General features: G+C 36.8%; 4 protein-coding genes across 5 annotated transcripts in view; 1 reads left to right on the forward strand and 3 right to left on the reverse strand.

Annotated features, from left to right (window-relative positions):
- Positions 1–2,184: 2,184 nt before the first annotated feature.
- Positions 2,185–15,240, reverse strand: pgap1 (post-GPI attachment to proteins inositol deacylase 1). Its single transcript, XM_065251574.2, has 26 exons — positions 14,999–15,240; positions 14,406–14,559; positions 14,048–14,223; positions 13,692–13,863; positions 13,277–13,437; positions 11,784–11,836; positions 10,903–10,969; positions 10,722–10,827; positions 10,562–10,620; positions 10,390–10,473; positions 9,974–10,023; positions 9,705–9,756; positions 9,485–9,562; positions 9,021–9,096; positions 8,614–8,687; positions 8,271–8,322; positions 8,106–8,172; positions 7,903–8,008; positions 7,715–7,753; positions 7,445–7,629; positions 7,039–7,269; positions 6,555–6,690; positions 6,367–6,417; positions 4,859–5,073; positions 4,661–4,765; positions 2,185–4,195 (listed from the first exon to the last, which is right to left on the reverse strand). The coding sequence occupies exons 1-26, from the start codon at positions 15,128–15,130 to the stop codon at positions 4,054–4,056; spliced, it is 2,823 nt and encodes a 940-aa protein (XP_065107646.1). The 5' UTR covers positions 15,131–15,240; the 3' UTR covers positions 2,185–4,053.
- Positions 15,241–15,541: 301 nt separating this feature from the next.
- maip1 (matrix AAA peptidase interacting protein 1) lies at positions 15,542–18,550 on the reverse strand. Its single transcript, XM_065251573.1, has 5 exons — positions 18,217–18,550; positions 16,889–16,960; positions 16,670–16,796; positions 16,287–16,440; positions 15,542–16,094 (listed from the first exon to the last, which is right to left on the reverse strand). Exons 1-5 carry the CDS (start codon positions 18,514–18,516, stop codon positions 16,016–16,018), a joined length of 732 nt encoding a protein of 243 aa, XP_065107645.1. The 5' UTR covers positions 18,517–18,550; the 3' UTR covers positions 15,542–16,015.
- A 68-nt stretch (positions 18,551–18,618) lies between these two features.
- tyw5 (tRNA-yW synthesizing protein 5) lies at positions 18,619–22,951 on the forward strand. The gene is made up of 8 exons (XM_065251572.2): positions 18,619–18,871; positions 18,945–19,099; positions 19,178–19,247; positions 19,417–19,461; positions 19,642–19,779; positions 20,243–20,330; positions 20,506–20,622; positions 21,635–22,951. The coding sequence occupies exons 1-8, from the start codon at positions 18,791–18,793 to the stop codon at positions 21,925–21,927; spliced, it is 987 nt and encodes a 328-aa protein (XP_065107644.1). The 5' UTR covers positions 18,619–18,790; the 3' UTR covers positions 21,928–22,951.
- A 504-nt stretch (positions 22,952–23,455) lies between these two features.
- The window catches only part of lrrfip1a (leucine rich repeat (in FLII) interacting protein 1a), a 40,128-nt gene continuing 37,362 nt past the window's right edge, over positions 23,456–26,221 (reverse strand). For both annotated transcript variants that reach the window (XM_073812030.1, XM_065292590.2), the window contains 5 exons: positions 25,964–26,013; positions 25,760–25,880; positions 25,537–25,616; positions 25,348–25,452; positions 23,456–25,264 (listed from right to left, as the gene is read on the reverse strand). In XM_073812030.1, the coding sequence (XP_073668131.1) occupies positions 25,163–25,264; positions 25,348–25,452; positions 25,537–25,616; positions 25,760–25,880; positions 25,964–26,013 (458 nt within the window). In that variant the 3' untranslated portion in view covers positions 23,456–25,162. The remainder of the gene's footprint in view (positions 25,265–25,347; positions 25,453–25,536; positions 25,617–25,759; positions 25,881–25,963; positions 26,014–26,221) is intronic.

Consider the following 26,221-nt stretch of genomic DNA (forward strand, 5'->3'; position numbering starts at 1 on the left):
GATGTTTTTATGTTAACATGTTTAAATATGGGCCAGATTGACATTTTAACTTGGAAAGTCCAAATACAAATATTTTGTTTCTGACTATGTCCTTTACTGTGGAATAAATGAAATATCTCTGGTATCACTATTAAATATACTTTTAAACAGATGGTTTTTAAAAAAAGTATTTTAAATAAAAAACTTTTAAGGACATTGTAAAAAAATGCTGTAATTATGCAGCTGGTTGCCAGTAACTTACTGTAGAAGATAAAGACTGAAAATGTTTTATGTTCATTTAACTTTGAACAAACTGTTGCCAGTAAATAACATAAATGTAAAATCTACAGTAAGTTACTGGCAGCTAGTTACCAGTAATACTGTAATTTTTTCAGAATTTTTTTACAGTGTGCACCTTTACAGTAACTACTGTATACTACAGTATGAATACAACTTATTACACAAGACACATGTGCTAATGTAAATGACACTCATTGTATTGATATGTATGGGCCAAATGATTTATGAATTTATGACCTAAGAGGGGAGGGGCAAGTGTGGATCATGAGTTGGATCAGATGTTAGGAGAAAACATGAGAGACTAATGTTTTGATATGTTGAAATTTAAACCCATGCTGCTGTTTCTGTTCTAAAAACAACAAACAGTAACAGTCAAATGCTACAATTAAAAACAACTATTTCAGTATACAGAGTTTGTAAACTTGAATAAACCAGTCAAACTGTGTTCTGGCATCTACATTGACCCATCTCCGCAGGACTAATAGCCATCTGCTAGGAGGACAGAAAGGAGATATTTGGCATTTTGCTTGTGAGATTTTCTAGATGCCCTCTTCTTAATATGAATTAATGATACCAGTTTATATTTACAGATTTCAACTTTTTAAACTAATATGGTTGCTGAAAATGAAATCATTTTTGAATAAAAAATGAGAACAAGCTCCCAGTAAATTATTTATTGGGACAGCAGTAGTGCACAAAACTGCACATATTAAAAAAAAAAACATTAGTATAAATATTTAAGTACAACACCACCGAAAGCCACTGACTCCACAACACTTTACAAACCTGAGTGTTTACTTTGTAATCTCACCATATACAAAGTTAATAGACAAATACATTGTTATCCTGCACTTTAAACAATTTAATTACGAAACAAAAGTGTACAACATCTCTGACACTTTCTAGCATATCTCTAATAATGACATAAGATGCTTATATCAGGAGCATGATCTGTCCTGGTCACCACGTTAAGACAACAATGATCACAATTCCTTCACAGTAGCACTGCAGTTTGGAAAGCCAAGGATGCAACATTTGGCTGAACACCAAAAGAGTTACGAATATGATAGCATACATGTGCTTATTAACAGTGCTTCAACACAAATCAGTAGAAAAGAAGCATTTACACTCAGTTACAGTTTTAGTACTTACTGTATACACAAGTGAAATATGATCACTACAAAAGCACCACAAACCAAGCAAAACTGCACTTTGATGAATGACATCTTTGAGTAAACAATTTTAATCAAGTAAAATATTAATAAACTATAAAAGGTTGTTGAATGAGCTAGGTACTTCAGATAAATTCTTTCTTACTGTATTAAAAATACAAATAATTTTAATAACCATTACTCAGCTTTCAGTTTAGACTGTAAGTACAGTAACATTATCCATTTAATTTATAAACAGACGTATTGATTTGTTTTATAAATCTCTATAGAGTTTTGTCTGTTTTGGCTTCCATAATTTATAACAGATGAGTCAAAACAGCAGTGTTGGTCACTGTTACAGTATATCAACTATATTAAAGCACAACAGCATTTAGGTTTATGAGGCAGTGAGATGCATTTTATAAAAAGTAAAAACAGTCACGGCTAAAACCGAAGCCTGTCTAAAGCTCCACCCCAATTCAAACAGAAATGCTATATTTAGTTTGATTTCCCACATACAATACACCCGTGGAATGCAAAGGCTTGTAAGTTTTTGTTCACTCTTTCTTCCTGAATGTCAATTATATAGTTTGAGTTTTTTGTATTACGGCCCGTTGCTTTCTATTCCGTTTACACATACCTACCAGCTACCTATAGTATAACAAATCGCTGTTAAAAACACATTTCCATAAAACTGTCATTGCAATTCATATACAACTGCTATAGCCGAAAAATTACCACATAACAACAGTCGCCATTTACAATTTTTCTTTAACATTTCTTAAAGCAAGAGCCTTGCTAGCATTACTACAAACATTGCTGTCATTGCTGCAAGGTGAAAGAGGGTTAAAGAGCTGCTGTTCGACTTCAGTTTATCTTTACATGAACATTGCCTGGTCCTGGATCAGCAGACATAAGATCCTGGCTTCCAAATATTGTGGCACATCACAGTGAACACCAACGACAACAATCATAATCATTTTGAGAGGAAAATGCAGCATTTTTTTTTCACCACAATAATGCTCTACTTCAGAACAATGCTGAGCAAAATTACATCACACAATAATACACCTCACCCATCAATTTCATTCGCGAAGAATTTGAGAATTCTTCTTAAATAGATATGCACACACGCACGCACACACACACATAGTCACAGTGCAGTTGACACAAGCATGTGTCATACAAGTGTTTTTTTACAGTCTGTGTGAGGGGACACGGCTAAATCTTTTCTGTTTTAAATATAAGATTTCACGAACAAGAAGCAGGGGCATATTACAAGAAAGGCACAATTCCTTCATTTGATTCACAATGACAATTTACATCACATCAGACGAGGAAGCAGACTGACGCTGCGGAGAAGCATATGAAGATACAGACACACACAAGGAAAGTTGAGATCTGTGCAGAAAGCAATGATCACGTGGCTACTGTGATTGTGGCAGTGATTCTTAGCCTCATTTTATGAGACTTCACTATTAAGTGAATGTAACCGTGTATTTTTAACATCAATTATTGCGCAAAAATCATCATATTGCTCCTGCTTCAATACACTTTTTTTTGTGTGCACAAAACCTATGATAACATTTCGAGATGTTGCCTTACAGTTTTGGCTAAATGCAATCGGGGTACATGAATGGATCTGTCTAACAAAAAGTTTGGGCATTCAGGGCTAAATGGTTTAAGGCAAAAATGACACATTGAAAATTAAACAAGCAGAGTGATGTAGCCAGCCATGTCAACTGCAAAATACCTAAAAAAACATTCAAAGCGGTTTTCATACTCTTAAAGATCAACATGAAACAATAACAACCCTTTATATTTTAGTAATGTTACATACATTATTTCAGAACAAAACTAAATCTATCTTATCCATCAGGAAATAGTTGAATCATAAATAGTGCGTGTTTATGAACAGTACAGCCAGATCGAAATGAGTTTGCGGTCAATTGTGGTTCCCCTTAAACTCCACTGACAACCACAAGGTCACAATTTCACTTCTGAGAGAATGTCGATATGTGTATCATTTGTATAGTATATATTTCTATTTTAAATTAATCATAATTTGATATTATTAGAGTATTGCATACTCTATTGCACTGGGTATGTTAACATACCATATTGTTTTAAATGCTTATGCATTAAAGTTAATAGGGTTAATTATAGTTTCATGTTGACTTTAAGCATCAGTACTAAATCTCATGGATTTTGGATTTTCGAACCCTTCTTCCCCATCTCTGCACACACAGTCACATACAGTATTTACATTACCAGCTAATTCCCCATACATGCATTAAATGTAATCTTACACTAAAATAGCTATCGATGAACACTAGTAATATTTTAGTTCAGGACTATAGGTTCAACACGTCTGGGAAATTAGCAGTAATGAACAAATTTTGTTCATAAATACAAACCGCAATATGCACCAGCTTAAAAAAAAAATTAAATACCCTGTACAGAAGCTACAAATGATGACGTACAACAAATCACACGACGCTGGATGTGCTGGTCCAGTGATGTCACCCGTCCATTTGATCCCGCTGAATGCACACATGGTTCTAAGGCTGTCTGGCTATTCACAAATTCTTGGTCTGGTTCTAATCTACGGTTTGTGAGGAGGTCAAAAGTAAAATGAACAGACCAAAAGGGTCAGCGCAGCAGACAAAAAGTGAGTGACCCGGTAAATGTGCAGAGGGCAGAAAGCCAGCATGCCCACACAAAGCGGCAGCAGCAGACGGACCATCAGCTTCAGCATCAGTCTGCTGTAATGCAACAAGAAAAACATGTGTAAGTACGCATGCTTATTTTTCTAAATCTTTGAATTTTGGTTCCTAGAAACTTTAAATTGTTATTGGAGTTTAAGACAGTTTGGCGGGTAATATTTGTATTAACCTTAAATTAATAATTTTGTGTGTATTACATCATTGATTAAGAGTAAGGGTGCGGTCACACTAGACTTTGAACATACAATTTTTTTGGGACGTTGCCACGAATATGGGCAGGGAGCGCTTTGTCCATCTTAGCATTTCAGTAGAGAAAGGTCACGTCATGATGTACCAATTTTCTACTGGTCACATGTGTTAAGAATTCAGAGTTCATTGATACTCAGTAAAAATATATTCGCACAACCTTGCATTTCCAATCTGATGCATTTGCATGAATATAAATAGAAGTTGGAATAGTTTAATGTGACCGCCCTTTAAATCACTACAGAGATGCACACAAACCTCCGAATGAGCGTTTGTGTGTTACAGTTGACCAGCAAAATAGTGCTGATGAGCAGGGGCAGCGTGTGAGGCCAGCAGGGGTCAGGATCCAGATGGATCCAATATCTGAAGACAAATACAGATATGAGAATAAACAACAGAATAACAAATAACAACAACCACAATAAATAACCATCGACTTAATGTGCTTATATTCACCTAAGATTGCGATTCCAATGGATAAGGGAAGGGGCGCTGAGCATCATGGGAAGGGTCAGCAGTGTTGACAGGCTAAGGTGAAGCTCCAAATCATCTCTTACATCTTCCAGCATGGATTCTGACAGTAGTGGTGTGCCATTACATTCTTTATTTTTACTGTGACAATCGGCACCATTAAAACCATTCTCTGAGTTTTGTGATGCCTTCTGAGGGGCCTGGTTCAAGAGGAAGAAAACGTTTACAGTAATGGTGAATTAATAAGTCAATCAATAGCAACAATCAATAGTCAACATAAAATTAGTGCATGTTATTATAAAGAATGTCATGCAATTGTTATTTGCCACGTCACAGCAAACTCATGGCTTTTGAATGCGGAAAGAATGTTTTGGGGTGTTTAATTTAAAGCAGCATTGTGATCACAGTTACATGTTGACTTTAAGGGATAGCTCACCCAAAAATGAAAATTCTGTCATCATTTACTCACCCTCATTTTGTATGTTTTTTTTTTTTTTTTTTGATAACACAAAAGAAGATATTTTAATATTTATTTTCCAACTATGGAAATCAATGGTTTCAATCAGCTGTGTGCTTACCAGTGGCGGCTTGTGACTGCTCATCCGAGGGGCGCAAATCAAAATGTGTGTTCGGAGTGTCATGTGTGTTGCTCCTGTTTTCAAAATATGTGTTTGTTGTGTCATGTAAACCATGTGCATCACGTGTTTTGTCAAAATAAGTGCCTGCTGCACATGTGGTAAAACAGTTTATGATAAAAGAGATGCTCACGTTCACAAAATACACGCAAGACACTCAATTAACAGTAAACTCTGATTACGCATGAGATTATGCGAGTATCTGGCAAACGCGAGCGTCTCTTTTATCATAAACCCTTTAGATGTGTCTGCAGCAGGCATTTATTTTGACAAGACATGTGATGCACATTTCACAAGCCTTTTTTAAGATGTAAAATAAATCGTTGGTGTCCCCAAAGTACGTATGTGAAGTGCTAGCTTAAAATACCATATAGATAATTTATAATAACATGTTAAAATTACCACTTTGTAGATGCGAGCCATAATGTGCCATTTTTGGGTGTGTCTTTTTAAATGCAAATGAGCTGATCTCTGCACTAAATGGCAGTGGTTGGATAGTCCAGAATAAGGGGCGGTTTTATCCCCTTATGACATCACAAGGTGAGCAAAATGTCAATAAAATATTTTTTCACATGCTTGCAGAGAATGGTTTACCAAAACTAAGTAACTGGGATGTTCATTTTCACATTTCATTTTCTAGGTTGATAGAAGCACTGGGGACCCAATTATAGCACTTAAACATGAATAAAAGTCAGATTTTCATGATATGCCCCCTTTAAAGTATCTTATTTTGTGTTCATCAGAAAAAATATATTTATACAGATTTAAAATAACATTATGATGAGAAAATGATAACATAATTTTCATTTTTGGGTGAACTTTCCTTTTATGTCTTTGTAAGCAAAGCTAAATGTTTACCAGGTTCAGTACATGGCTCAGCGATCTCTCTGTCATCTGTAATCTAAGCACCTGTACAAAGACAGATAATCCCATGAGATTAAAATCATAATGAAGAAGTAATTTTTACACAACCATTATAAAAAACATAAATCCTAATATATAGTCTGTTAGGGTGTATACAAAAATGAATGGATATGATCACTCACCCTATAGAGATGTAGGAGAGTGGAGACCAATAGAGCCAAAGCTCCACAAGTGACGCCACCCAGCGCACTCAAAGACACCATCAAAAGAATTTGAGTGCGAAGACGAAAGGTGCCACAGTCCCGAGACACTGAAGGTCTGTAAACACACAGTAATATGACAGCTTTCATATAAATGACCATTGTTGCCAGCTACAGTAACTTAATAGTTAACAGAAGTTTTATCTTTGTTTGATTTCTGCAGACGTTTAAGGGGAAGACATCTGACCCTCTACAACCCTAAAGTGTAATTTTATAAACAGTTTATTAATTTTTGAGTTTATTATGCATTTACAGAGGCTTTTTATTTTGAATGCTGAACCTGCAAGATTACATAGAATTATATGTTGTAGTATCTACTACACTAAGTACTTAAAAAAATGATACGTTTTTGTTTGATTTACTCAACATTCATAATAATGTAAACGTTAAAGGGTAAAATATTTACCTGTGCAGTGGAGCAAGCACAAAGGACAGGAAACGGACAAAAACTCTAAGGACCGTGCTTCCCCAGAATGCAATGACTGCACCCAGCACACAGAGCAGCGGGGACACCAGCCGGGGCCATTCCTGTGCAAGTGGATTTGAATCTTGAGATAAGTCCTCTATAGGGTATATCGGAAGAGTATCCACTAGTGGGAGACCCAATGAGGACCAGACATCCTGAAACCAACTTTGTCTGTGTGTGAGAAAGAAACAAGCTGAACTAAATAAACATGATGATATGTCATTTGTATTATGAAACTGCACAAATTAAATATTTTTTTATTGAATTACATTGTCTGTTCAGTCCTACTGCAGCAATAGAGAATTAGCATTCACATAAAAGAGTGTGACATTGTTTAGAGACTCACCTGAGTAGCAGTATCAACAGTAAAACAGGCAGTTCCAGTATGTGGAGCTGTAATGATTTACTCATCGCCTCTTGCATTCCAACTGGATGTCCTGATCTTTTCAAAGAGCTCAGCTGAGCCCTGATCATGAGGAGAAGTGCTATAGCTGTATATACAGGGAGCGTCGGGCCACAGAAACGCAGGATCTATTAAACAACAATTAATTTTAAATACAAGAACGCTCACAGATTCAAAGCATGATAGATGTAATGCCACACAATGTAAGCTCACCTGCCCAAGCACTTTGGGAACAGAAGTCCTAATAGAAACCTGCAAAAAAAAGACAACTTTTAGAGAAAATTGTTCTCAACCAGCATGTTAATTTTTCTAATTTACTCTGCTGTGTCAGTCTGTAATGTCACTCGATGTACAATTTAAATCTGGCTCTTGATCCTGAATTAAACCCAGTGGTAAAGTACCTTATACTGGCAGTTGGGAGCAGTGTGGAGCTGCAGAACGGCACTGGAGTTGCTGTCTGGGCGGCTGGTGTGAAGCATACCGTAGATCTCAGATACTGATGGAATACTTTTATCCAGAATATCCAGAAATAAAAAACAACAAAAGATCATTATAACTATAATGCAAATGTATACACAAGTATGCAAACAGTTTTTCTTTTTACCTTGCTGTGGTAAAGGAATCTTCACGAAACCAAGGCACCTTCAACCTGTACACGCTTGGCAGTCTGTCTGTACAGCAAAAAACATTTAAGGACAGTTGCAAAACTTTTATATCATTATGCTTAACTGAAAAACTGATGGAAGTTGACCATCAAAGCACTGAGTACCTTTAGTTGACTTGCAGTGACTCATGACTGTGATTCTGAATGCCTGATAAACCTGAAGAAACAAACTTTAAATCAATAATTTATCCATCCAAAGTTTAACAGGGCTTTTTTTTTCCAAATAACTTTTTTATACAAAGTAAAAGAGTACAAGATTGTACTGCTGTAATAAAAAAACAGTCCAATATAACATCAAACCAAATAGACCCATATGATAAGAGCATTCAATTTGGACATTTAAATACATTTTTGTGCAAATAAAGGGATATTTTAAATATCATATAGATGTGTTATGATTAACACAGGATATGAGGGCAGAAAAAACAGACAGCAATAATGTGTTTACCTGGTGAAAGTCTTGTAGCTGCAGTGTATGGAGTAGTCCAGATGAGTTAATGCTAATGTCACTGACAGTCAAACCTGCAACAAGTCACATTCAGGTTCAATCACTCATCAACTAAAGTCACTTGTGAGATTCGAACCCATGACAACAGGGTTGCTAGCCCCAAGCTCAACCAGTTACAATGTCTTTGGTGGCAAGGGCTTGGTAAAGGGGATGCAATTGAAGTCAAAAGGAGTGAAATCTCTTACAGCTCCTAAATCACAAGAATATATGAAACTGTACCTTACACGACTACATGATTAAAATAAAATATCACAAGCACCCAGCAATAACACTAAACATGTATGTAATGCTAGATTAAGGAGTATTTACTGATGCATTAAAGATTGCATGCAAGTTAACAGCCTCACCAAAGGACAGCACATGGGGCAGCTGCACCGACACAGTAAAGCTCTCTTCCCTCTGCAGCTCACACTCCACTACAAACTACAGGCAGAAAGACAATAAGTCATATGATAATGAGAACATACAATCGTATGCAAAAAATTGGGCACCCCTGACAATTTCCATGATTTTTAGTTATAAATATGTGTTTAGGTTTATTGGATGCATATTGCACATTTTCTGTTAATCCAATAAACCTCATTTCACTACTGAAATATAACTGCGTCCTTCAGTTATTTAATAGATCAAAATGAAATTGCTGATCCAAACACCCAAATATTTATAAATTAAAATCATGGAAATTGTCAGGGGTGCCCAAATGTTTGCATGCGACTGTAATAACTTATCACCAAACGCCAGTGTCTTACTATATAACTGTAAATGTTTTTTTTTTGTTTAGGGTGGTAAAACAACTCTTTGATGTACTGACCTGCTCTCCATTGAGGTTAGAGGCATCAATGATGAGATGAGAGACATGAGAGAGTGCACTGATTTTCACTGTAATAGCCTAGACAGACAAACCAACCACTAAAGATTTTAATTATTTTTTCAAAGCACTTTTTAGTGACAATTAATCATTCAATGTTGAATGCTTGTACAAAGAAAATCAATAAAAATATAGTGGATGTACTGTATGTTAATGGATTGACCTTATAGGCTGGAATAAGTTCTGTCCCGGATGACAAATCTACTGCCCGCACACTGATAGAAAGAAGAAAAAAAAAAAAAAATAAAACTGCCATTACAAACAACTAGTAATTCAGTAGTTCACCCTGAATCAACCAGGGTTTGGCTCCTTATGACACCCAGCAACCTTCCAGTTGACTGCTATGTGCATTACACCCCAAGTCTCAATTCTCCAAATCGATAATTCTTACAGTGTCAGAAACTTGAGATTTACTTTAGGACAAAGACTCACCAACTTGAGCCACTAATGTGGGTGCAGCCGTACAGCCAACTGGACATTTCCTGTTAAAGACATCACAATAACCATAAATTATAAGAAAGAGACCTCTTCAAAAAACATTCAGGCAATAGCAAGGTCCTAGTCACGTTTCTGATTACAATATTTGAGACTGAATTCCATGGTTTTATTCAATCTAAATATGCAGTAACTAAAAAGCATCAAACACCTATCAATCACAACACTATGACACCTTACGTCATGTGTATCTCCCATTTATTATTATTAGGCATGGATTAAGGTGCAGGTAGTTTAACACACCTAACATTGCATATATATATATATATATACTTGCTTAAATAAATATATATCTGCTATATATTAATGCTATAAAAAAACAGACAACCAATTAACCTATTGAGCAATCTTACCAGATTATTACTGCGGCAGTGAAAATGACTGTAAGCTTTCCTTCGACTGGAAAGAGCAAACATGAAGTACTTTGCTTGAGCTTCCTGTCAACAAGGTTGAGAAAATGGGCGATATACATCATACAGTAAATGTGATGCTGTCAGAATTAATTTTCCTGAAACAAATATTCACCTTGGGAGCACTATAAAACAGACGGAGCGTGTTGACCTCCTTCCATGCCTCTGGAGGAGCTATTTGGATGAAAAGTGAGTCAGAGAGACCGATATTATCTTTTAGCTCCAAAAGGAAGATGTTCACTGACAAATTCATAAATATACATGGGCATACAAACCTGAGAAAGTGACAGGAGCTTGTTGTCTTTCGCCAGGCTGCTGTACCGGGTGTCTAATGAAGTGATAGTTTAGCACGGACATTCGCTTCTGTGGATTCTCTGTAAACTGATAAGCAACATCAGTGAATAACAAACTCGCATACACTGCTAAATTCTCATAAGGTATTAGAACATAACTCACCCGTCCTGTTTCTGGTTCAATAAGATCAAAGAATGACCTGACCGTGGCAAGAACCAGCTCCTTGCACCTTGAAATAAATAACAATCACACACATAGCTACTTAAATATTATACTTTACATTTAAAGTATAAATATAAAAAAATATTAAAAAAAATATTTGGCAGAGTATTTCTGTGCCAAATGCACTTCATCGAGGTTCATAGTGTAAGTTTTGGAAAGTTTTTTCGACTACTGTAGGAAGTACAGTGGAAGTCCTTATATGGGCACTTCAACCGGAATAGCACACCCACACACAACAACAAAAAGCCGACATAAAAATCAACATCACCAAAGAAGTGTGATGTTGTTTGTGAGGGAAATGTAAGTTTGTTCAGTTTCCCATAAAACCCAGCATTATGGAAACAATGGATATACTGTATTTCCGGACTATAAGTCGTACTTTTTTATAGTTTGGCTGGTCCTGCGACTTATAGTCAGGTGCGAATTATATGTCAAAATTATTTCATATGAACCATGAGAAACCATTACCATCTACAGCTGCGAGAGTGCGCTCTATGCTGCTCCTGTATATTTATGTAATTCAATGGATTCAGTGATGCAGAATGACTTCCAGAGCTTGGTGAACTTGATTTGGCTTGTCGTGTAAATTTTATCCGGGGTAGCAGCAGAGTTGTCCGTGTATTTTGTTTAACGCTGGATTTTGTTGAAATGGGGTGGTCCCAACTGGGTCATGTCTTTTATAAATCTGATAAAACTAAAGGATCTTTCAAGATATGAAGGATGCAATACTACCGTATAGGTACTCAAGATTAACATAAGATTAGCAGAAAGTGTGTGTTATGTGAGCTTTATGGTACTAGGGATGGATTAAAAAACCCTACCATACAATGGAGAGATGATCTGTGGAAACCCAGGTCCTAGGAACTGCAGTCACCTATAACAAATGCCAAAAATAGGTATATACTATACCTTAGGTGGTGTGCACACAAAAGCTTTTAAACGCAGCTGAAAACGCCAGGCGGACACTGACTGCCAGCTTTTTTCAGCTGACTGCCAGCTTTTTTCAGCTGAGCACTTTGGTTGCTGTGATACTTCTACTTTGTTTATCAGTCACTGTATGATGTGCCGGTTGGTTGTTGTGATATTCGACCTGCCCCACTTCCACTGTGATTGGACGGACATGTGGAAACTGACATTGACAACCTGAGCTTTTCATTCACTCTTAGGGGGCGTGCACACCAAAACTTTTACGCCCGCAGCCGGCACATGTTTTCAATGAAAACCGGCACCCGTCGTTTTTTCCGCGCTTAGCGCCGAGAGTTTAAAAATGTTGAACTTTGTATGAAAAGCTCCGCTCGTCGATGTCAGTTCTCATGCGCTGTCCAATCACAATGGAGGTGGGAAAAGTATCACAGCAACCAACCGTCTCACAGCTGACGTATCAGAGCTACCAAAGCGCTTAGCTGAAGAAAGCTGGAACTCAGCTGAAAAAAACTGGCATTCGGCGTTGTCTAGGTGTTTTCAGCCACATTTAAAATTTTGGTGTGCACAACCCCTGAGAGTTGAAAAATATTCAACTTTGGGTAAAAAGCTCAGCTCGTCAATGTCAGTTCGCACGCGCCGTCCAATCACAGTGGAGGAAGGGCGGGACAAGTATCACAGCAACCAACCGTCTCACAGCTGACGTATCAGAGCTACTAAAGCGCTTAGCTGAAGAAAGCTGGCATTCAGCTAAAAAACAGCTGGCATTCGGCGTTTTCCAAGTGTTTTCAGCCACATTTAAAAGTTTTCAAAAGTTGTTGAAAAATGCCATGCTTCTACAGGAAACAATTAAAAACATACGCCGGCTTAAAAGCGTTGGTGTGCATGCCCCCTTGGGGGGCGTGTAGACCAAAACTTTTACACCCGCGGCCGGCGCATGTTTTCAATTGTTTCCAATGGAAGCTCTGCGTTTTTCAAATAAGCCAGCAGTTAGCGGTTTTTTCCAGGCTGAAAACCTGCGGCCGGCGTTTTTCCGCGCTGAGCACCAAGAGTTGAAAAATATTCAACTTTGGGTAAAAAGCTCCGCTCGTCAATGTCAGTTCTCACGCGGCCGTCCAATCACAATGGAGGAGGGGCGGGACATTATCACAGCAACCAACCGTCTCACAGCTGATGTATCAGAGCTAACAAAGCGCTTAGCTGAAGGAAGCTGGCACTCAGCTAAAAAACAGCTGGCATTTGGCATTGTCTAGGCGTTTTCAGCCGCGTTAAAAAGTTTGGGTGTGCACAACCCCTTATGGACCAAAGACCAAATCAGACATAAATGTTTCCTCTTGAGGAGGATTTTCAATTAAAGATCTTAAAACACATTTTAGATAGATAGCAGACTTACCACTAGAGACTTTTTATTGAGGTCATCAATGGGGCAGGATAGCGCAGTCAAACCTGAGCGTACCTGGTAGTCACGATAACCCCCACCAACAGACAGAACAGTTACATTCCGAAATTCTTCAGCACCTGTGGCCCAGCGCTTACTGACACTAGAATAAAACTCTACCATATAACACAAAAAAAACTTAAATGAACTACAAAAAAGTATTTTATTCAAGAATTTGTGTGGGTTAAGCATAAAAGCATATATACTAGTCAACATTTGAAGTGGATCAAAAACTTTCATCCAAGTTGTCCTAAGACAAGAACTGATATTGTATTGGTTTTAAGGCAACTTTTAGGAAAGGTTTTGATCCACTTCAAATGTTGACTAGTGTATATTACATTTGCATCAATGTAATCAAATGTTTTCTTACCCAGAATATAAGGATCCAGAGACAACACAGGTGCCTGATGAGGTGAAGCCTGGGTGATAATAAGGCTGACCAGTTGTGGGTTGAAGCGTGGCAGGGTGAACAATGCTCTCGCTACAATCCCACCCATGGAGTGACCAACCAAAACCACACTTGTTGGGGGGTCAGGCTGGTCCTGCATTCGTTGGAACGAGACCAACATGCATTAATGAAACAGAACCACTGTCAATGCTTATAAACTAAGTAGGCACTCCTAAGAAAGTGCACACAACTGAAAATTATGGCCTTACCGGTGCAACTGAAGACTAGATATAAAGCAAGCAAACAAGAAACCATCCCTATGACCTTTTAGTTCTTACCTTGTAAAGGCGCAAGATGGCTTTAATGCTTTCATGAAGAAAGTGAGTCTGTCTGCGTAAGCTGCCCCCGTACAGAGCCACCAACTCCTCATTAAAATCAACGGTGAAGACGTTCATGTGGATCGGTCCCTCCAAGTCCTCAGCCTTTCTTAATGCCACAGAACCCAGAGAACGTGCTGCAAGAAAATATAGAAACGTATTTAAATGCACTGGCATTATTTACTCTATTAGCACGGCCCACTGTTTGACTAAGTCTATTAACTGTTACAGGGGACAGGTATGACATTTCATGATACCTGGTGCGGCTACTGACCACTATTTAGGCAAAATTCTGAAGAAAAGACAGTTTCCATCTCACCTTGCTTGTAGCTCCCTGCATTGCCAGGCAGGAAAAGAACAGGAGCGCCAGTAAGTTTGAGTCCTTTGGTCTCCAGAGCATATGCGCCCTCTCCATAAAGATACAGTCCGTATGATGGATACTGGCGCGCGACACGGCGCGGAAGCGGCACGCGCTGCAAATGCGAACGCACAGAAATATGCGTGAGTATTCACGCATAAGACCACAACAAAATCTAATTGTTCAACACGATTACTGATATTAGACAAATAAGTGCATATTTAAATATCTGTAAAGATTGTGGTACATGTCTGTATGAGTCTGAATGTGAGTTTTATATGTGTGGGATACCCTAATATATGGGACAATACTGTTTAGCATGTTTTTTTCCTTTATTGGTACCCAAATATGTATCTAATGACCTATGCTTGTAATTTGAAATTTGTATGTTGCCAAAACAACAGGTAGAATGAATGGAACGAGGAACTAATGCATAAATGGCCTGCCACTGACCTGTGAGCTAGTGACGTTGCCCCGACTGCATAACTATGTATTTTGCTAATTGCAAACATACGTAAATTATATTCACATACTATTTGACTTGCATTACTCACTCGGTATTCTGGGTACTCGAACATGTATGTCATGCTACATCTGTTCTCCTCGAAACCAAACAACAGTTCCCGCAACCCCACGAGCAAAACCCCAAGAGCAAAGCCGAAAAACGCGTACACAGTAAACCTCATGTCTCCACGAAATCAGATTGACTTTATTTACACATTCATTTTATTTCGCGACTCCCTCTTCCTCATTGTAACACACACTGCCTGTTTTAACCTATAGGAAACCTTCTTCGAATCTGTCACTCGTCTCGTGGGTGACGCCATGATACAGGCATGAGACTGAGCCAATGGAGAGCGAGCAAAGATTCCATTTTTGACCAATAGTAAAGTCTTATTGGGCGGGCTTTGAAGGTGGGATGGCAAGAGTGGTATGATTATGGTATATAATATGGTATTAATTCTATATTATGCATATGTATGACATAAACAGAACAATTATGATTATTACAGGAAACGTAGTTCCCTTGACACCTCATATTTATTTGGGTAATCACATTGTTTAAGTGGAAATGTTTGTCAATAATGATCAGATGGTAAAAGGTTTGAATCCAAGTTTAATTTCTGTACTTTTAAATATATAGAGTACATTATAAAAGAGAGACTCAGTTAAAATCCCTAACTACAGTGTATATTTAATCAACATCTCAAAATAACACAGATTTCCATGGTCAAATACTAAATGCTAATTCCTTATTTTAAATGCTTATTGTATCATGTATTTTTTGTATACATTTTAGCCAATGTGACCCAAAACTTAACAGTTATGTTGTCTGTTAAATATACAATGTTTAAATTAAGTTTTCTAGGATCAAAATGTGGAGACAACAATAACTTAAAAATAAAAAATGTCTTAAACACTGAAGAAATAAACAACTCTCTATTGTCAGTGGATTATCTGGAGTTGACAGTATTGCAATGTTATATTCTTGTGTTCTTCCAGTGAAGGTTTGTACATTATGCGTAAATCTTAATTGCAAGTTATGCAATAAAAAATTACAAAAATGTCTCCTAGTCAAGAAGCTTCGAGTGCTCTATTCTTGTGATAATCCAGTCTGGGGACGCGCCTTGGGTAAACTCCCTCTGAAATCTGTGAAAGAATGAAAAAAATACAGACATAGTAAAAAATAGTTTTTTACTAATTGCATTTATGGATAATTATTCTTGTTATGAGGGTTTTCCATACCCTCAAACTTTAATGATCAAATGAAATTAAACAAAACTATATCATATCTTACTCAGTGAAACTCAGTATAATGACAAGGGCCATTTTGATTCTTACTCATAATTGGCTGTGAGGAGTCTTTTGGTCTCTGGTCTCTCTCCATCCCCACCAATGGAAACCTGGAATACTCGTGCTCCTTCCATTGTGTCATCAGGAAGTCTGGCACTTGTCAAGTACCAGAAGCGCATCAAAATACTTACAAATTTCCTCCCTGAAAGCAAGGAAAACACTGCATTTATTCTCCATGCATAGGACTGTATTGTGTGCTGAATACCAAGATATCTTTAAACACATGAAACATGGTGACAGGACATTTGTCTGCCATATGAAACAGTTCCATGTGTATTTCATAAGAATACAACTTTGCATGATTTAAGTTACCTGCAAACAAGAATAAAAATATGTCTTTGGCAAATATTGCATGCTGTAAAGCTTCTCACCACTATCATCATAGTAAATGCCCACATCTCCAGTCGTTGTGTACATGATTTCATCAGACTCAGCAGACAGCGCCCTCTGGTGGCTCAAAGGCAAATGAGCGCATTTTTCTTGAAGTTTCCCTATTAGCTAAAAGATACATTTTTAGATACATTTTGGACTTTAATGCCCACCACAAAATCAAGGAAACAAAAATGTGCTTGGTATCTTGATGTACTTACATCTTTAGCAACTAATCCTTCAAGAGCCTCAAAGTGACATTGAGACAGCAGGCTTGACACATACGAGAAAGCCTAAGAGAAAAAGGTTAGGTCTGTTTAGTATCGGAATAATCATATAAAATCTATCACTTGTAGACTAAATGTACATACAAATACATTTATTTTACAATAAAGCATTTATCTTACAACTGGGGTTTTACTTTCAAAAATAGTGCTTGTTTTTCTCAGTCAGCAAAGAGAAAGTTGGTGGAAGCTACCTTCTTACCAGTCTTAGATTATGGAGATGTTTTTTTATAGAAATACCACAAAGGCGCTTTTACAAACATTGGACTCTGTTTATCATTCTGCTTTAAGATTTATAACTCGTACCAATCATTATACTCATCACTGTGCACTGTATGAAATGGTAGGTTGGCTTTCGCTTCACTTGAGAAGATACAAGCATTGGCTTATATTTGTGTATAAGGCCATAGTTGGTCAGCTTCCTCTTTACATGAATAGTCTACTTACTGTCAGTAGTCAAGGGTATAATCTGCGTTCAAGTAAATATTTTCTTTTAAATGTTCCTTTAATGAAGACAGAGTTTGGAAAAACTGCTTTTACTTATAGTGCATCAACTGCTTGGAATGAGATCCAATGATCATTGAAACTGAGTGTATTTATCTCTATGAACGAGTTTAAGCTGTATCTTAACCGAACATTCCAAACTGTCTGCACTTGTTCTTAATCTAATTTATGTTGGGATTATTGTACTAAATTTGTTTTTATGTTGTCTATTGTGTGCTGCTACCTTGGCCAGGGCTCACTTGTAAATGAGATATTTATCTCAATGTGATTTTATTCCCTGGTTAAATAAAGGTATATATATAAAAAAATCTTTGTATATTAATTCAAAAGGTATCCTAAATGTAATATGCAAATTTAATAAACTTAACTCACAAACAGGTAAATAATCATATTAAAAATCCCATAATTGAAATTCCTAACTCTTACTAAAAGTATAGTAACCATGATTTTTTGCGGATGAATACCATTTGTATTACCATAGTTTAACTACAAATATTATGGTTACAGTTAGTGAGAGATCATAAGTTTGTGGCAACTATGGTTTTTACTACAAATAGTTAAACTACCATAATTAAAATGTGGTTTCTCTAGTAAAACCATATACTTATTTTTCCATAAGTTATAGATAGAATCGGCACTGTCATATCTGGCATAAGTTTTTATACACATACTGTTGTCTGTTTAATTAGGTTGAAGACATTGTTTTTTACATACAAATTATTGATTGCCACAGAAAACAATGTCTTGTTCAGTTCCCATACTTGTTTGGCTCCGTCCGTGAAGTCCTCGATGTTAAACTCTTTGTCGAAATAAGTTCGGATCAAAAAGAAGTATATGCGCGTTCGGAACCAGATGAAGGGGTTCGGGATGCCAACAACCATCACCTTCTGGTTCTTGTGTCTGTCCCGCTCGGAGCTGTACCGCCGGACATTACAGACAACAGACGCTACAGGAGTGAGTCGTCTGGACTGATTTAATAAAACTGACCTTGATGTAAAGAACCGAACCAGAACTGTAAAAGGCCTGTTACAATTACAACATCTCAGTAAGGACAGCGCCATTTTTCTCCCATGATCCTTAGCTGTTCATCTGTTACAAAAATCCGACTGGCAACATACCTGAGAGATTAAGTTCCACCTATAAATAAAAGAGAAAATAAACATGAAAATACATCAACATTTGCCAAACAAAGCATACATGTACTCTAATTATTTAAATTCGCAAGGAAATTTATATCCTGTGTATTGTTTGCAAAATGAAACGGATGCCATAAAAACAAGTGTTTCTAGGGGATGACATGACAGTGGATACAGGGGAAACTTCAGACTTTTAGAAATGGACTGTCAGGAGAAGCAGGAGGTGCCCGTTTATACTGATGTGGACAGAGAGACTTTTGCAAGGGACATATGTCCACTGGTATGCGTTGTATTTACTTATAGATGTACTGTTATGTTTTTTGGCGGTTGATAAGTCTAAGTGTCTCGTGCAGCGCAGACCAGCGGTCTTGAGGAGCGTGCCCCTGGGACCCTGCGTGAGCTCGTGGACCGTGAGTTACCTCGCTCAGAAAGGGGGAGACCGCGAGGTCAAAGTGCACGTGTGCCCCGAGCCCAGAATGGACTTTCTGCATAAGAACTTTGTGTACAGGTGTGCTACTAACACACAACTTATAACTTGATGAGTTAAAAACCAAATAACATTTTTAAACACATTTCTGTATTTCAGGACGCTTCCGTTCGATACATTTGTTCAAAGGGCTGCAGAGGCAAAGCACTCAGATTTTTTCATTAGTGAGGTAAGTTACCTGATAGAACCAAAAATCTGCATATAAGAATTGGATTAAAATAATAAATGTTACATTAACTTTACATTTAACTTTAGTAACAATTGTTACAAGGTTTGTCTTTGTAGAAGACCCCTGCCTAAAAATGATTTATGGTTTATGGATTTTCTTTCCCAAACAGAATGAAAGCTATTACTTGCGTTCGCTTGGAGAAGATGCTCGTAAGGTATTGTCAGAAATCATTCATTATAGAAACTAAGATCCCATGTGATTTAAATGATTCATTTATATATATGTGTGCAAGGCTTTCATTTGTTATGTTATTTAATGAATATACTCCACCACCTTAAAAAAGTCTCTCAGAATGTTCACTGTAGGTTGTCTGATAGATGTTTTTGTTTTTCAGGAACCTGCTGATTTAAGGAAGCAGTTCCCTGAGTTGGCAGAAGATTTCCATATCCCAGAGTTTTTTGAGCCTGAGCAGTTTTTTTCTAGTGTTTTTCGTATCAGTTCACCCGGCATGCAGCTGTGGACACATTATGATGTAAGTTCTTTTCAAACAGATGGGTGTCACCCCAGGTAAAAAATACAGTATAGTTGAATTTACTTAAATATACTTAAATACCAGCAAGTACATTTGTAGTACATTGTTATTTCTTGTGCAAAATTAAAGTGTAAATATTATACACTAAAACAAATATATTAATTAAAATATAGTTTTACTTCAGTGGTACTTCAGTGCCCTTGAAAAGTATTTTAAATACGAGTAATACTTAAATTGATGTTTAGTGTGGTTAAATAAATGGTGTTTCAAAAATAGCACAGTTGAGCACACTTAAATGTTCTTAAGGTTATCTTAGGAAGTACTTAATTAGTATGTGAAAATAGTACATGTACTAAGTGCACTTATATAAAGTGTATTTTAGTGCACTTATTTCACCTGGGATGTTATGTCCTGAGATGATTTTTAACCGTTTTTTTTTTTTTGTTTGTTTGTTATGCATCAGGTAATGGATAACCTGCTTGCTCAGGTTACAGGACGAAAGCGTGTTGTCCTCTTTAGCCCAAAAGATGCCCTTCATCTCTACCTCACAGGTGACCTTCAGTGTTTACCCATAACCATGTGTAGGACATAAAAATATTTAGTTAAATATACACTACACAAACTATAAACATGAAACAGTGTGATAAATATTGAAGTGTAAAATTTGAAATGGACATATATGGATTTTAGCTTTGATACATCTTTAATTTGTCATTGTTTCATTAGGGGATAAGTCTGAAGTTTTGGATATTGACACTCCTAATCTACAGCGTTACCCAGAATTTGTAAAAGCTTGTCGCTTTGAATGTGTTTTAGAACCTGGGGACCTGCTTTTCATTCCAGGTAAACCTGTTATAAACCTCGTTTGCCAATAAGTTAAACATAAGAAAGAACATTAAAGAGCCCCTATTACTTTGCTTTGTGGTGTAATGCAATGTGTTCAGGCGCTATCGATTGGCCTGCTATCCAGTGCGTTGTGATTGGCCGAATACATCTTGGGTCTGGAGGAAATATGACACTCCTTACCATATTAAGAAGATCAGCTCCCAATGCAATACTGACAGGAGTTAATATCGCCTTTACAACCTTATCAATATGATAAGAGCCAGAATCTGATCCAGAAAATGCAGATGACCAAGCTGATCGATCAACTTTGCCAGCATGGCTTGAGCAGAACGTAACAGATTCGTAAAGTTACACTAAAACATAAAATCACGTCTGCATTTGTGATCGTAGGAACAAACAAAAAGCGCTACTTTACACTGCTTAAAGTAGCATTTCACCCATAGAAACATTAATCCTTATTGAAAGTGCGTCATATTTGTAGTTGAAATGTAACATACATTTAAAATTTGGTGCCTGTTTGACCGAGAAAAGGGGTGTTTGTAGTCTCACCCCCTCAACAAAGATATTGGACTTCCTTCTTTCAATGATGCAAAATGATGATTTTTACATCATTGAAAGAATGAAGTGCAACACTGAAATCTGTATTTCTCCTGTCTCAGTGGCAATGATACATGACCATTTAAAAACATGACTGGGGTTCTAACTATACAAATCTTAATGCAAATGGCTGAAGTGTCCCTTTAAAGCCTGCTTTTGAATCATGGTTTGAATAGTCAGTAGTCAATTTTTTAAATATGAAAACATAGGTTCCACATCAACTGGCTGCGGAAATGAACTGTTGCCTACAATCCTTGCGTTTGTTTAGGATTTGTACCTCTGCATATCGCTAACATGTACTAAAACACACCAAAGGAAATGTAAAATCATGAATCGGATAATAGGGGCTCTTTGAAGAATTTACTTTCGGCAGACAACTTACAGAGAATTATGTTGTATGTAATTTCCTCAGCTCTTTGGTTTCATAATACCATGGCTTTGGAGTTTGGTGTTGGTGTCAATGTGTTCTGGAGGCATCTGCCAGCGGAGAGTTATGATAAGAAAGATCCATATGGAAACAAAGACCCAGTTGCAGCCACACGAGCTCTGCAGGCACTGGAGCGAACTCTAGGTATCCTGGAAGAACTTCCAAGTGAATATCGAGATTTCTATGCTCGTCGGATGGTGCTGCGGATTCAAAGCCGGGCTTACTGTATGCAAGCTACACAAGGAAATTTAGACACAACATTCTCTCAATCATCTTGACTGAAATGAGAAATGAACTGATGGAGACTTCTCCCTATTTCTATTCAATTTGGAAACAAACACTTGATCATGAAAATTTCTTTGTCATGTCATTGATTCAATTTTGCTTTAGGCCAGACCTTCTACCTCAAGGTTTTCAATATAACTCAAAAACAGAATCAGCCAAAACTTATAACACAGTGTTTAACAAGTAGCGGGCAGAACTATTTATTGAACAGATTTAAACGGTGTTCAAAAAATAGGAATGTAAACAACCAGAATACTGTAAATCTTATCAAACTTCAAAATTAAATAATTATTAGGGCTGTCAAAAGATTATTTGCATACAAAATAAAAATTAATAAAATTTGCATAATAATGTTTGTGTGTAATTATTATGTATGTATATATATAAATACAGACAAACATGTATAAATGTAAGATTTTTTGTTAATTTTAATGTAAAATGTATCAAAATCATTTAAAAATATAAATATATACATATGTATATACATGTAATACATTCATGAATGTGATGTGTATTATACATACACAAAATAATTACACACATTGCACATACATATATTATGCAAAAACAAGCTGTTATTTTATATGTGATTAATTGTGATTAATCTTTTGACAATCCTAGAAATAATAATAAAATAAATACAAATTATAAAATCATTTTGCTTTCCTTAAACAATACATTTTAGCAACTAAGAATATTTAATATTTAACAAGTTAAACTTTTTTTAAACTTTTGCAAATTAAAACTATTAAAAGATTACAAATGTTTTCTTGTTATTTTCTTTTTTGTAATACTACATATTATTACAATAGAATGTGTTGTTTCTGTATTCATGAATGCAACAATAGCTATGCCTGTCCGGTTAAGCTGGCACAGAAAGAATGTAATAAAAGCAATCCAGCACATACTTTTGCTGACTGTTAAAATATTTGTGGATAGGCAGTAGATTTTTAAATTGTTGTATTTTAATGGTCCCTTTTGTTAAGTAAATTACAACATTCCATATCTAACCGCCAATATCTTTTTGCCATATTAAACTATGTTATTACCTGAACCTAGACGAATTAATACATACCTATCTTTTTTCAATGCGTGCACTGTACAGCGCGTTGTGAATGTGTTAGCATTTAGCCTAGCCCCATTCATTCCTATGGTACAAAAAAAGTTTTATTTTGTGGCACCATACTTACTGGTAAAACTCCTCATGTAAGATGATCTCACAATCACATATTTTCCTCTGCCTTAGCAATAGCAGTCTTTAAATAGGGAAAACACGGAAGTGTTTGGTGGCTTTCCTGTTTGGTACCATAGGAATGAATGGGTCTAGGCTAAATGCTAACACATTGAAAAAAGATAGATATGTATTAATTCGTCTAAGTTGAGGTAATAACATGGTTTAATATGGCAAAAGGGTAGACTATTCCTTTAAAGGAAGTTTTCTATTGTCTAAGAAGAGTATTTATGTGCAGTATATTATGTACTGATTAAACTAGGTGCTAAGTTAACAAAAACATGTACAACTTTTTAAATTAAAACAAACATTTTATTGCACAAAGATTACAGTTCATAAACTAAATGGTTGAAAGCATTGTAAACAAGGTGAAGCAGCCTCTGGCCAGAAATGGTGATATTAAATGTTGTTTGTAATCATAACAGTTTCAGTAACATTTTCTATTGATCACAATTGAACTTAATGTTTCCCATAATTAGCTCGGACAAAATGGGCCTCTAGGCTTGTTCACATAGAGACTTTTATGTTTAAACACACAGTCAATCAGCTTGCAATCCAGCATCTTGAAAAGCTTCATTTATGTGGTTCAATTGGGTGGTTGGATTATCAGCGTCAATGCAACAATCAATATCACTACAAATCTGCTTCTCATCGTTTATATCAAATCTGTCTTTCTAAAATGTGTCATTACATGTAGGAAAAAGCAGAGACCGCAAAGCCAGCTATGAGACATTAATATCATTCCAGGAACATTTAAGAAAGATCTAGTTCAGAGGTTCTCAATTCTGACCTTCGAGATCCACTTTAATGCAAAATTAGCTCCAGCACTGATCAAACACACCCGAGCAAGGTAGTCAAGGTCTTTAGGAATAGCAGAAAATTGCATGCAGGTGAATTTGATCAGGTTAGCATGCACACCAAAGCTTTGAGGCCTAGTCCAAACAGACACGGGTATTGTTATAACTGTGACTTTTTTACGTGGTTTGTCTACACGAAAACGCAGTATCAGGGCACTGAAACCGAACATTTTTGAAAATCCCTGAGGATTTTAAGAAACGCCGGATGCAGTGCTGTCGTGTAGACAGTAAAACTGGGGTTTTTGCCTTGTGACGTCACTTTAGTTAGGCTTCTGATTGGCCAAGCAGGCTTTACGATAGTTTTTTCAGCTCAGCGCCAGCTTTCTTCAGCTGAGGTCTTTGGTTGCTGTGATACCTCTGCTTTGTTTATCAGTTGTTGTACAATGCGCCGGTTGGTTGTTGTGATATTTGTCCCACCCCTCCTCTAAAATGTAGAGCGTCGGCATTCAGCATGGAAAAAAACGCTAGCTGCTGGCTTTTTTGAAAAAGGCAGAGCTTCCATTGAAACAATTGAAAAAAGACACCGGCTGCGGGTGTAAAAGCTTTGGTGTGCATGTCCCCTTATAGCTAAACTCTGCAGGAAAGTGAATCCAGAGTTGAGAACCTCTGATCTATTTAAATCAACTACTGTTATTGAAACATATTTGAAAGTGAAGGAATTTAAAGTATCTCACAATCACATATATTCATTTGCCGTGTCTTAGCAAAGCAGCATTTCCTAGTGGAAATCATTTTAGTGCTGGACACTATGCCCTCATCTTTAAAGTCAGGGTTTCACAACTTCTCGGTCTGTCATTTCTCAAATCCTTCTTTAGATGTCTTTTGGCCGCCTTGCATACTAAGCTTTCAGAAATTACTGATGTCAAAGCAACAATTGAACAATTGCTATCCTAATTTGTTTGTGCTTTTGACCATTTTATGAGGCACAGAATCCCTCTTCTCCAAAGAACAGCACAATCTTTATACTCTGAAGATTGGCACATTGTTGGGACGTATCAAGGTTGACACTGGATTTGAATAAAGTCCTAATAACTTATACTGTAAGATTAGTGAGGTTATACAGAAAGCTTTTTCAAGGCTGTCAGCTGGGAAAATAACAGGCAGTGGAGATGAACAGATCATGAGGCCGATCTGAAACAACTAGGGTGTTGTTCCCCGACCGGCTTTTATCTTCTCCATCCTTTTCGAGAGGTGGCTGTTACTGGACTCTAACTCTTCAATCTTGTCGAGTGCAGATCGAAGCTACCATGAAAGAAAATGGGCAAGTTATTATCTTTACAGTAGGGCTTATGTCCATGCTGTTTTGAGTGAATGTGGTTTTGTACCTCTCGCTGCAGTTTGCGTTTCTCAGCTTTGAGTTCATCCTCTATCTTTTCTGCATTTTCAGATGCAGCTTTGTACCGAGACACTTGACCCTCAAGCCTTGTGACCTAGAACATGAGTTGGAATTACAACTATTTCAAATGGTGCCAATCTGAAAACATTTAAAAATTGTACAGTAAAAAAATACTTGCATTCTGCTCGAGAGCCGTGACTTCTTGCTCGGATTTGACAAGCTTAAATTTGAGGTCATTGACTTGCCTGCTGGCATCCCCTGAAAACAACCATATACATTTCTCAACATTTGAGGCAGAGAGTTTGTTATTTGCTTACAAAAATATGAAAACAAACCTATTCTGTACATTTCCATGCATTAATGATATCCCCTGCCCCTGACAGAGCAGACAGTGTCCTTACTTTGTAAATCCATGATGTTGGAGTCAGCACCATTCTCCTGCACATCTCCATCAGGGCTGGAGGGATCCTGCACACCATTCTTTGGTTTCTTCTGTTCGAGCTCACCTTTCAATCGCTTAACCTGAATAGATGAATATAAAAACAAGCTTGTAAACTAAAACAAAGGTTTAGAATGTGTACATTAAGTAAATACCAACAACTCACCTGCTCTATTAAGTTTTCCCTTTCATCAACTAGTTTTCGTAATCGAATTTCTAAAAAGCAGATCCAGAGGTCAATGGGTTGAATTATCAATTTTACGCAAATATGATAAGCATTTAAGTGTACATTAACAATAGTTATTAACAATTTTTAAATATTATATTAAAACACATCTAAAACTTAATCTGCTATTTTAAATATAATATTTTAGTGGTTAAATAAAACACATTCCAAGGTTAGACAGGAGATTTTCACATACCG

The sequence above is a fragment of the Paramisgurnus dabryanus genome, chromosome 15 (genome assembly GCF_030506205.2).
Source record: "Paramisgurnus dabryanus chromosome 15, PD_genome_1.1, whole genome shotgun sequence".
NCBI classification, from domain to species: domain Eukaryota; kingdom Metazoa; phylum Chordata; class Actinopteri; order Cypriniformes; family Cobitidae; genus Paramisgurnus; species Paramisgurnus dabryanus.

Coding starts and splice junctions, on each gene's coding strand:
- pgap1 (XM_065251574.2), bottom strand. CDS start 15,130: ATGAGGTTTACTGTGTACGCGTTTTTCGGCTTTGCTCTTGGGGTTTTG. Junction 9,097..9,484: donor CTAACCTCAATGGAGAGCAG/GTCAGTACATCA, acceptor TTCTGCCTGTAG/TTTGTAGTGGAGTGTGAGCT. Junction 6,691..7,038: donor GTGCTTGCTCCACTGCACAG/GTAAATATTTTA, acceptor GTGTGTTTACAG/ACCTTCAGTGTCTCGGGACT.
- maip1 (XM_065251573.1), bottom strand. CDS start 18,516: ATGGCGCTGTCCTTACTGAGATGTTGTAATTGTAACAGGCCTTTTACA. Junction 16,797..16,888: donor AAGGATTAGTTGCTAAAGAT/GTAAGTACATCA, acceptor TGTATCTTTTAG/CTAATAGGGAAACTTCAAGA. Junction 16,441..16,669: donor CATTTACTATGATGATAGTG/GTGAGAAGCTTT, acceptor CCTTGCTTTCAG/GGAGGAAATTTGTAAGTATT.
- tyw5 (XM_065251572.2), top strand. CDS start 18,791: ATGGACTGTCAGGAGAAGCAGGAGGTGCCCGTTTATACTGATGTGGAC. Junction 19,100..19,177: donor CATAAGAACTTTGTGTACAG/GTGTGCTACTAA, acceptor TCTGTATTTCAG/GACGCTTCCGTTCGATACAT. Junction 19,462..19,641: donor TTGGAGAAGATGCTCGTAAG/GTATTGTCAGAA, acceptor TTTGTTTTTCAG/GAACCTGCTGATTTAAGGAA.